General features: G+C 33.0%; 1 protein-coding gene across 9 annotated transcripts in view; it reads left to right on the plus strand.

The window, feature by feature from the left end:
- The window catches only part of RBBP8 (RB binding protein 8, endonuclease), a 96,140-nt gene that overhangs the window by 21,949 nt on the left and 61,503 nt on the right, over positions 1 to 12,688 (plus strand). For all 9 annotated transcript variants that reach the window (XM_027127590.1, XM_027127592.1, XM_027127588.1 and 6 more), the window contains 2 exons: positions 7,664 to 7,706; positions 12,344 to 12,439. In XM_027127590.1, coding sequence (XP_026983391.1) covers positions 7,664 to 7,706; positions 12,344 to 12,439 — 139 coding nt within the window. The remainder of the gene's footprint in view (positions 1 to 7,663; positions 7,707 to 12,343; positions 12,440 to 12,688) is intronic.

Here is a 12,688-nt window from a genome sequence, read left to right on the forward strand (position 1 = left end):
TATCTAGAAGAATTCTCCATGTTGTGTTTGATTAATATATCTATTGATTATTTTCAGTGTAGTTTTAGTTTATGTTTCCCTTATGAATGAGATTAAGCATCTTTGCTTATGCTTGAGGGTGATTTGTATTTCTTTCTTAAGAACTGTTTATATACCTGATTATTCTTTGGTTGGCCTTTTCCCTATCAATTGATAGGAGCTGTTTATATGTGAGGCAGATTAGTTCACTTCAAATATTTGAAAGTTTAGAAATTCAAATTTGTTGTTAGTGATAAACATCTGATTTTTAAGTGACTGTGCTTGTGGTCATATGTTCAGGGACAAATATGAGTATTTTACATTAATTCTGCTCTTCATTTGACTACACTGTTTTCCCCCAGAAAATGTAGTGTGAAACATTGAGGAAGTATTCTGAGTTTTAGTACTGACTTGCTATTCATTCAGTGAGCAGTTATTGAATTATATGCTGAGAATGGTAGCAGTTGCTGAGAATACAACAGTGAAGAAGACACAGTAGGTTTTGGGGGCATTGTATTCATTCTCTTTCGGAAAATATTTATACACTGTAGTTATATAATGAAATGATAGCAAAAATAATCCAGATACAAGATATTCTGTCTTGTATAATGGCTACACTGATAATAACAATGTAATCAGCTATGTGCACTTTTAAAACTGCAAAGGAATAATAACATCTCCCAACTTCTGTTGAAGAGAAGCCATATCCTCCTCTTGGTTTATAATACTGTGACCCCAGCATGTAAGTTTACCAATAGGAACAGTTTCAAGTTTAAACTATTATAGGAGCTGTACACTATGAAAAAGCTTATTCTTTGTGACCTGGAGGTAAAGCAAATACAATATCTTCAAATGATTTAAATAGGACCAGATGTACTTGAGTTTTTAATTAAACATTTAACAGAGAAGAATTAGCATTCTGCCATCTTTAAGTATAAGGTTAAATTCTTTATCCTTTAAATGATTACTTTCTGTTGTCTTATAATAAGACATTAAAATTTTAAGAAGATCATTAAAATTTTATTATGCAGAGTCCCTATCTTACTCATCTTTCTACCTGCATTTCCATAGGTGAAAGTGCTTGGCACATAGTAAGAAGTTAGTAAATGGTATCTGAATGAATTGCATAGTTTAGCTGCATCAGTGAAACATTTTCTTGAACATAAGTTTTTTAAATTCCATAATATATGAAAATATCAAAATTTCATATCTCTAAAACCCTGAAATGCTTTACTACCCATTTACTTTAAATTTTCTATTTTTAGATGATACTGTAGAAAGTTGGGAAAAGAAAAATAAATCACCATTTTATAGGAATGGCATTTGTTTATTCTTTCCTAGTTTTAAAAGAAAGGCATGTAGCTTATTGTATTGTTGTGTTCAGTGTACATACTGTTTTATATGTGACTTATTTTTGCGGTTATTTCATTACTTAACCAAACTGCTTGTTTTTCATGTGGTACATAATCTTCATTTTAGAATTTTTAGGCATACCCATTTAAAACTGGGACAGTTTTATTTTTTAGGCTCCTAATTTAACAAGGATAAAGTATTTGGCAGCTTTCTTCCTCATGTTCATTGGTGTTTCAGGGTCTTCAGGAGACCTCTATGATGAGGAAGCATCAAGAAAATAAATAACATATTTGATAAGAACAATATGCTATTCATCAGATTACAGAACATATAAGACTCACAAATATTACATAATGGATAATTTCTTTTTAAAGTGTGTACTCCTCATGGCCATACTCTTAGTAGCCATCACACTCGCAGGAGCATTAGTTTATATACATGGAAAAACTTTAAGGGAGGAATACAGAAGTTGTTGATGATTTTGATTAATATCTATATGCTTTATGAATGGTAGGTATTGGATATATGTTTGAGCTGATGAGAGAAGATAACTTCCAGCATATTATAATATATTGATCAGGCTACTTTTGCCAATTTCAAAATCACTTATGGTTTCTTAAAAGTTTTAAATGATCATGCACTATTTTTTAAAAATTAGTATGTTATTTAAAAACATTTTGGTTGGGCCCAGGCAAATTTGTTGAAAGGAAGACTTTTTTTGGCAGTCCCTTGTCAATGTGTTCCAGATAGTTCCATATAAAATTAGATCCTGTGACTCTGTGATAACATCAAAGACATGCCTAAAGGGTACTTAATTTTTTTTTTAAAGTAGAGGATCCACTTGGAGAAACCAGTATAAGAGGCTATTTGAAAGACGTCAAACATGGACTTGTCCAGACTTTACAGGTTTTGAAGTATACATAGGAATTAAAATTCAGTCATTGCTTTTAAAACTTCGTGTCAGGTTAAAAAAAAAAAAAGGGAAAGAAAAGATATGAAGGTGGTACCTGAGTTACATAATTTTTCTTAGATACGCATAAGAACTTAAATGCATCTGAACTTGTTTGGATACAATTTTTTTTTGCCTTTTAAAATCCCTTTCAGTATCAGGTTTATTATTAAAAAGCACAGGTAATAAGATGGAATTTAGAATATTTTTCATAATGTCACCATTTTAATAAATGGTTTTTGTCCATGCTATGTTTTACCATCAACATCTCATCTAGTAATGTTTTCTATATCTGGTAAATAAGGTAATCAATTTCATAGAAAACTAGGCAGATTTTTGAGGACAGAATTGGAGCCCCATTGAAGAAACAGAAAGTATAGAGGCTCTAATATGACAGGATAAATATTTCTTGATTCAGTTTTGGATTGCTCCATTTATTTTCTTAGATGTTTCATCAAAAATTCCAAAAAGATAACATTCATATTAAGACTACACAAATTAGCAATGAAAGGAATTGCAAGTAATTTTGGTCCATAACATCAGTGTCCTAGTCATTAAGAAAGGCTAGTCGTCAGGAAAATGCAAATCAGAACCACAATGAGATATCACCTCACACCTGTCAGAATGGATATCATCAAAAAGAGCACAAATAACAAATGTTGGCGAGGATGTGAAGAAAAGGGAACCGTCATACACTGTTGGTGGGAATATAAATTGTTGTAGCCACTGTGGAAAAAAGTATGAAGGTTGCTTAAAAAACTGAAAATAAACCTGCCATATATGACCCAGCCATTGCACTCCTGGGTATATATCCAAAAAAAAACAAAAACAGTAATTCGAAAAGATACATGCACCTCAATGTTCATAGCAGCATTATTTGCAGTTGCCAAGATATGGAAGCAACCCAAGTGTTCATCAGCAGATGAATGGATAAAGATGTGTGTATATGTACTCAGCCATTAAAAAAAAAAAAAGGAGTACTACTCAGCCATAAAAAAGAAATTTTGCCATTTGCAGTAACATGGGTAGACTTAGAGGGTATTATGCCAAGTGAAATAGAGAAAGACAAATACTGTATGATGTCACTTATATGTGGAATCTAAAAAATACAACAAACTAGTAAATATAACAAAAAAGAAGCAGACTCACTCAGACTCAGATACAGAGAACAAACTAGTGGTTATCAGTGGGGAGAGGGAAGTGGGGGGCAATATAGGGTAGGAGATTAATAGGTATAAACTATTAGGTATAAAATAAGCTACAAGGGTAGGGACTTCCCCAGCAGTCCGTTAACCCAGCAGTGGTTAAGACTCCGCACTCCTATTGCATGGGGCTTGGGTTCGATCCCTCGTCCGGGAACGGAGATCCCACATGCTGCACAGTGTGGCCAAAAACAAAAACAAAAGGATATATTGTACAACACGGGAAATATAGCCAATATTTTATAACAACTATAAATGGAGTGTAACCTTTAAAAATTGGGAATCACTATATTGTACCTGTAACAATATTATACATCATTTATAATTCAATAAAAAAAAGCACTATCATCAACTCTCACATGTTATTTTCCATTTGTGTTAATATAAATTCGATAATATCCACAAAAAATTAATTTACCCATTTTGAGATCATTAAATCTTAAGAGTAAACTAAGCACACCTTAAATATGGCTGCATCTCATAAAGACAAGTGTCTTTACTTTGAAGTTGAAATAATTGATTAGGCAGTTACAGAAATACTAGTAGTTGTGTTTTTGGTAGAAGCTTAATTCTTTGAGCTATATATAAAGCCACTATTTATCAAGAAGTGTTATTAGGCTTACAATTTATAATTCAGAACCATAAATAACTTGTTTTACAGTGACAGTACATACATATATGGTTTATTCTGGGTAGCAAACGAGAATGAGTAAAAATTAACATAGCAATGATTTTTATTTTGTTTATAACAAATTGAATTCTTGGCTTATTTCTGAATTCTTACTTAAATTTGTTTCTTGTATTATGTTCGTGACTACACATATGGGCCCTTAATTGTTTCATTTCTTTGAAAATTCACATACACGTTATAAGGTTAATTGTAGTGCAGCGCTTTTGGTCTTTTGAGCGTTGTTTCCTCATTAGGTGTCTCAGGTTGCCAGTGTTACAATCCTAAATACTTTTTTGAACAGACTACCTGTTCATACAGGAGCTGCATTGTTGTATAGCCTCATTCCTTCCGATGGGTGTGGAGCAGGATTAAAGCACACTTTATAGGGGTTCTAATTGTGGATGCCTAATTGACTTGATGAATGGCAAATGCTAAAATTTAAACACACATACATACACATACACACATAAACCTGTTTCAGGGCTGATCTGCATGACAGAACAAATGCCTCACAGGTGTTGAATGCTTACAAGATAAAAGAGTAGTCTTTCCATATTTCCCAAGAATTTTCTTTTGAAGTTTATAAGGATTTTCTGTCTCATTGTTTCTTTTCTTAAAATGGTTTATGGCAATAATCCATTTCATCTTGGGTGCACTTTTCACTTCTAAAGGCGGACCTGACTTTTAGAGTCGGCCAAAATTAAAAAACAAGAAAATCTAAAAGCAAGTAAATTTTCACACACTTTGGGAAGGGTAAAAGAGTGAAAAACTGCTGACTCTAGTCTTTGGCCTAGTAGGGTCACAAGTTCTTTTCTTAATTCTTCAAGAATGATTTGATGCTTTACTAAGTACTTTCAAGGCCTTGTGAGTTGGTCATCATTACCTGAAAAAGAAGGAAGCTTCTCCAGCTATGAACTTGACAGATGGAAAAGATTTTTTAAAAAATCAAAAGATCACACCAGTTTTTATTTTAAACAGTGAAAAACTAATGTTTCCCTTTATTATAATAATTTACATTTTAACAGTATTCCAACTCTTAGGGTAAATATTTTTCCATATTTTTTTTTTTAGCTTTTCATTTTGAGCTTATTGTAGATTCACACTGTAGTATATACCCTTTACCCAGTTCACCCCAGTGGTAACATCTTGTATAACTATAGTATAATAGCACAACTTAGAAATTGACATTGATACAATCTATCAATCTTATTTAGATTCTGCTACTTTTACATGCCCTCATTTGTGTGTGTGTTTTAATTCACTAACGTGTAGATCCCTGGATTACCAAGGGTCCCTAATGCTAAGTCCCCAACCACCTTCCTCCCACCCCAACCCCTCCAGCTCCTGGCCACCCATAATCTGTTCTCCAGCTCTATAATTTTGTCATTTTAAGAATGTTATGTATGTGGAATCACATAGGGTGTACTTTTTGGGTTGGCTTTTTTTTTCCAACTCAGCATAATTCCCTTGTAGTCCATCCAGGTTGTTGCATATTTTAATACTTCTTTCCTTTTTATTGCTGAGTAGTACATGTGGTACAAGGATGTACTGCAGTTTTGTTTCATTTTGTTTTTTTTAACAGTTCACTCACTGAAGGATATTTGGGTTGTTTCTGTTTTTGGCTGTTATGAGTAAAGCTGCTGTGAACATTTGATTACAGGTTTATTCATAACATTTTATTTATTCAAATTATAGGCCATAGAAATGAGGGTAAATGTATCATATCAGTTGGACATTTCCTAGAGGTGAAATTTGAGATATAGCGCAAAAGTATAACTAAAAAATTCTCCAGGGCCTTTATTTTTCCATAATAACTGGATTTCCTGGCATTAAATCCTTACCTCTTGGGCAGTAAGAAAAGGTGACTTCCCCATTAGTATCTGTATGACTTTTAATTTCATCTCTAGTCAGCACCAGGGAGGGGGAGATTGTGGAGAAATGTATAGGTCTGTTTTCTAAAACTCTTACTTAGCTAAATAATGTTGTTCAGACAGATAATAAAAAATCCTGTTCTTAGAAGTGACAAATTTATTAATGTTTCTATACAAATTATATGGAAAGATTTTCTAAATGTATAACTTATTAGAATCCATAAACTACCAAAGACAGTCAATGTTTAATTTTTCAGAAATTAGTTAACTAATAAGCATTTATTGGGGATTAACTATGCCCCAAATAAAAGAAATTCTTAAGTAGATATAGAATTTTTAAACTTTCTAGGCACTGTTTTTAAAAGTGAATATAATATCCACAAGTGGGAAAATTGTAGAATAGTAAAAAAATTGGTTTAGGAATCTGAAAATGTAAACACAGAAGTTTTTCCCCCCTTTTAATAATCACATTGCAGAAAATAGCATAGAGAAAATAGAGAACCAAATAGTTTAGTGTTGCTAAATAGACTTATTCTTTTATACTTAATGATTTTAATAGCTGTGTATTATTCTGTCTAGTGGTTACATCATATTTTACTTAAACTTGTCCCTATTTTAAGCATTTTATATTTCAATACATTGTTTAATATTCTTTGTGACTATGAGTTTCTCTATAGTTTGGATTATTTAGGTTAGAATCTAAGATGTGGGATATTGATGAAAAAGAGTCCTGTTATATATCTCTAGCTTGCTTTCCAAAAGAATTGTGCTAATTTATAATACCTCCTGCAAAGCATGGCAGTGTAGTTTTACAACACTTTTATCAACACTGGGTATTATAATTTTTATAATTTTGCTAAGTAATTTTTTGGGTTTGGATTTATATTGCTGGTGGTGTTGCATATATTTTCATGTTTGTTTAATGGCTGTTTTTCTCCTTTTAATTATTTCTGAGACTGAGGAATGTCACTCTTATTTTGTTCATATCCTTTCTTGCAGTCTCAATGCTCATCAGCCTGCTTTCTTAACAGTAATTACCCAAGTCCCATAGGCAGTGGTCTTCTATTTTGTATTGGACTCAATTAAAATTAAAAATACATATAACACATGTAATACATATCTTGAGCTAAAAACAGTACTGCCTTATGTTAAGTACTTTTTTGTAAGCAATTGTGTTCCTAGTCCCGGACTTCCTGACACAATCTGTTTTAATCCCAGAAGATTTGAGCCTGCATAAGCACTATTGCTGTTATCAAAATACATAGGCTATGCCAGAACATAAACCTTCATTTATAGTGAACTTCTAATTATATGCTTGCCCATGCTATTGGGAAGTAACTCACTTTAGGTGGAGAAAATTTCATTCTATTTGGCTGTCATACAATAGACTAAGCAATAATGTTGCAAATACTCTTTTGTGACCTAAGGGTGCAAGTGAGGGAAATACACTTTTCAAACTAATGGGACCTGGCTCATTGTTCAGAGGCCAGGCTCAAGTAACTTAATAGTGTAGCATTAGATTCATAAAGAAACTTAGATTAACTGCTTTTGAAACGATAAAATGTATAAATAAAATACTGAGGATTTTTTTCTTTTTCAGGTTTACAAGTAAAAGTAACCAAACTGAAAAAGGAACGAATTTTGTAAGTATCAGCATATATAACACTGATGTCCTATTTATAAAGTAATTGATATTGATGTCCTATTTGAATTCAGTGTTTTATTTATAAGGAAGTTAGCTTTACTTAGTGTGGACCTTGTGTAGTTGACAGCAAGTTATTCAAAATTCTAAAGGAAAAAGAATAATTTTGAGTATAATCTTAGTTAATATTTGCATATATTTATATTTTAACATAATTTTAATATGTGTATAATCTTTTTCCTTAAAATATTTATTAAGATGGAAACTGATCTATAAATCATTTTGATCTGTTAATGGCATTTTTTTCTCAACTATGATTGATACCTGGAATTTAAGATACTACAAGATGGGGAGCAGAATAAGTCTGGGATTTCTAACTCATATAAGAAATGGGAACTAAATGGATATTCTGAGACCCCTTTTAACTAATTTGAAATTACCAGCAGTTCCCCTGAATTGTTTTGGTTATTAAGCCCAGAATCAGATCTGATTTTCTAAGTCAGGAGCAGATTTTACTCGTGGTTCTTTAGACCTTCCGCATTCAGGAATCTGAAACAGATGGCATAATAGAATGTTATTACTCATAACAAAAATTAATATCATTGTGACTAATAATAATTGCATTTGCTTTACAGTATATACCAATAGGTCTCAGTTCCTTCATATTCTAAAGCTTCCAAGACTGTAACCAGAAGCTGGAGTTACCAACCACTCATCAAAACACACCTCACTATTTTTGCTATTATAATCTGAAAATAGAAATTGTGAAGTTTTCCATTACACCTGTAAAGTCATGTTTGGAAGATGACCTAGATACAGAAATGAGAAATCATAAATTTTTAAAACAGTTTTTTTGAAGAATAATTTTAGGATTCTTAATCACTGACACTTTTAAATGCTTTGCATGTTGAAAATGTACCTGTTCCTACCTTAAAGGTGTCATTTTAAACATTTAAATTTAGGATGTATATCTTATTAGTTTATCATATTTTCTTACTGTGAGACCAAAAAAACACCAGAAGGGACTTTTATGGTAAAGAAGATGTATTCTTTCACATAGAAGGCCCAAAGTAGGGAGATTCTAGGACTGGTTATCACTTACTTCTGTCTTTCTTCTCTGCCATCTTTAGTGTTCAGACTTGCCCTGTTAGTCTTGATTCACTTCAGTATGTCAAGCTGGCCGTCATCATTCTAGTTATCACTTGCACAACATCTTTGTGTCCTTTTATTTTTACTAATTATAAAGATTTGTCAGAAGCAGCCCCCAGCAGACTTCCTCTAACTCATTGACAATGTTCATTCCTAAATAATAACTGGCAAAGAGAATTGAATTAACATGATTGGCTTACACTAATTATGACACTACTTTATATGTATTCCAGGATTAAGTGAATAAGTAAGTATATTGTTGATAAGGAGGCTTTTCCTCAGTGGTGAAATTGTTTTTGAGTGGTTTGAGATTAAAAATTATGGAATACACTTATTCTATTGTTTTCATCTTCACCTTTGCTTATAGCTCAGCTAGTGATGGTGGCTACAAGCACTGTTAATCAGAAGATGAGTATGTACTATCAGTGACTTGGTATGCTGATTTAACACATACTACACTAAATAGCTAATTACTGTTTGTTGGAGTTATTCTACAAGTCTCCTCTTTTATATATAATAATACTGTATAGGAATTCTTGTTCCCTCTTACCATTATAATACCCAAAGTGTAATATTTTGGAGTTGATCAGTAGTTAGACAGTGAGCTCTTTATATTGTACCTTGGTTCAGTGTTGGAAGTAAATGACCTTATAAATCCTAGATTAACAACCATTGATTAGAATGACATCCTTTAGAATCAAAATGTTGGTCAGTTTTTAGAAACATTGTGTTTGCTATTTGATTTTATATTTTAAACTACATTCACTAAATGTTTTTGAAGGAATTTAGTTTTATTAAAAATGGATCCTTCTTGTAGACCTAGTAATTTTACTTTCTAAAATGTTACTATTTTAAATGATAGATTTATAGCTGTAGAATAGTATTTCCTCTTAGCTAGAATCAGAATCATTTTCCTGCAGATTGAATGATTAGGCATAGTTAGAAATGATCTAGGGCCTTCCTGGTGATCCAGTGGTTAAGAATCCGCCTTCCAATGTGGGGGACGCAGGTTCGATCCCTGGTCAGGGAACTAAGATCCCACATGCCGCAGGGCAACTAAGCTCGCGTACCACAGCTACTAAGCCCACACACCACAACTAGAGAGCCCACGTGCCACAACTAAGACCTGATGCAGCCAAAAACAATAAAAATAAATAAAAAATTTTTTTTAAAAGATCTAGATTTGGGCTTCCCTCGTGGCGCAGTGGTTGAGAGTCCGCCTGCCAATGCAGGGGACACGGGTTCATGCCCCTGTCCGGGAAGATCCCACGTGCCACGGAGCGGCTGGGCCCGTGAGCCATGGCCGCTGAGCCTGCGCGTCCGGAGCCTGTGCTCCGCAACAGGAGAGGCCATGACAGTGAGAGGCCCGCGTGCCGCAAAAAAAAAAAAAAAAAAAAGATCTAGATTTGCTTATAACAAATGTACTTTTTTTTAACTGAGACTTTTTATACAAAATGTATTTCTCCATACCTCTAACCAAGCAACCACATGAAAAACCTTTAATTCGTAAATGACTGTTGAATATTACTTTATCAAAAATCACCTAAAACATTTCTGAATCTTAAAGAGTGGAAACACAGCTGTTGTTCAGTAGGTGATAATAATGGTTTACTTCACTGTATAGTTCTCAGTCATTTGATCCTCTTAGCAGCCTTTTAATATATATTGTAATTACTCTGTACCTGCCTACCTTAGGTAGCTTGGGGTTACACATTTTGGAAGCATGGGTAAGTAACTAAATCCCCTGAGTAATCAGAGAATTAAAGGGATGCTTTATTTTGTAGAAGGATAGGTCATTGCATTGTGGGACCAAGAACTCAGAGTTGCCTGTATGACCATAACTCTCTGTTCCAAGTATATTTTATGATAGACAGTCAGGGTACAGTAACAGGATGTCTGGTCTCCATATTGTTAGAACAGCTTTATTTGTAAGGTATCTCAGTCCTAGGGATTCCCACCTGGAAGAAGCAATTAGAAAAGAAATCAGTAACTGTACTATATTTGTCTATCACTTAATTGCTTCAGACTTGTGTTTTGATGATAGTTGTCTCTGCACATGACTAATGCTCCTCTTTTACACAGATTCATTTACAAAATTACACATGTATCAATAGAAATGTTGACTGTTGAATACTTCCAAAATAGGATCAGTGAAAACCTAGTGCTGCTTCTGAATTAAATACATTTTCTAGAAGTATTAGAAAATTTTTTTATTATTAGCTTCAGCTATCTATTACTTCCAAAATTTCATATATATATACATATGCTACCAGAACAATATTTGTTGTATAGCAGGAGGCCATTCTTAGATGTATTGGCTTTTCATTCAATATCAAATATTCAATCAGTATATAAGAAGTACCCTCGTATTGGTATCTGACATTTTGACTTAGTTGTTTTGCTTGTCTGTTTTGTTGCCAGTGATATTACATTCTACGTTTCAGCAATTTTGACACAGTCATTTGGACATCTCCTTTTTCTGGCAGACTGGTTTGTCTCCTTTATTTGATTTGATATTTCAGACCCTTGAGAGGGCTGGGAGAAGATATTTGAACCACGGTATTATGCTATATTTTCAGATTCCAGATGACACAGAGAATCCTGATTCAATTTCTAATGGGTTTTCATAGAATTAAAATATATGCATACTTTATATATGTGATTGAAGTATAATGATGGAGAGGTAAAATATGGCACAACCTTGGAAAGTAACCAGGTAGTTTACTAGAAGAAAATTTTAGGTGTCTTTCTTTTTTCCTGACTAAAATCAAAATGGTAAATACTTAAATAGAACTTACTGTGTGCCAGTACTGTTCTGTATGCTGTATATTCATTAGTACTTAGTCCTTGCAAATGTCTCATGAAATAGATACTACTAATGTATCCACATTTTTTGAGGCACAGAGAGTTTAGGTTACTTGCACCAGCTCACACAGCTGGTACATGACAGCTGAGATTCAAACCTAGGCTTCAGGATGTAGGGTTTGTGTACTTCTACTTCACAGTAAACCCTGGCTTAAAAGTAATACCAGGTAAAAGTTTAAGCAACACAAAAATTAGTAAAATAGAAAGTACAAATCCCTCATAATTGGAATAGGAATGATATGAGTGGAGTTACCTATTTACATTATTGAATGTAGATAAAATAATTAAAAAAACAGTAAGTGTACATTTTAATAGCAATTTTGACAATGTTGAGTCAGTGGTGGCATCAGAATTTACTCCATCTGTGTTCCAGCATTGTATAATGAATACCTGGTGCTTAGGAAGATACTTCTGTAGAACATACAAATACTGCAGAGCAAATTCTAGTATAATTTGAACTCTGATTAACAAGATATTCAAACCTCACCTTCTAAATTGTTTGTTTTGATATAACGAATTCATAATATGTAAGTGGTGAGATCATGCTTTGGAGTTCTTAATGACAGAATAGTCTTGTTAGAGTATTTTTCCATTAAAAAAAATGACTTATTTCTTGACTTTTAGAGATGCACAGAGACTAGAAGAATTCTTCACCAAAAATCAACAGCTGAGAGAGCAACAGAAAGTTCTTCATGAAACCATTAAAGTTTTAGAAGATCGGTGAGTCTGGTTCTTGGGTCTTCTTGTGTAAGAGGTGATTTCCCTCTTAATAGAGAGTATACATTGGTTTTCATTTGTAATCAGTTCTGAGACTTAAAGTGATCTTTTTTCCAACTCTGTGTCAACTTTGGATAAATATTTTATGAAATTAAAACAAACTTACAGGTTTGCTTTTTCATTAATTACAGCAATCACATCAGTTTACCCTTTAAATGACGTTTCTTTATCTGGTATTTGTTGTAGGACAAG

The sequence above is a fragment of the Aethalodelphis obliquidens genome, unplaced genomic scaffold (genome assembly GCF_003676395.1).
Source record: "Aethalodelphis obliquidens isolate GAN/ISIS:26980383/991018 unplaced genomic scaffold, ASM367639v1 scaffold32, whole genome shotgun sequence".
Taxonomy (NCBI): domain Eukaryota; kingdom Metazoa; phylum Chordata; class Mammalia; order Artiodactyla; family Delphinidae; genus Aethalodelphis; species Aethalodelphis obliquidens.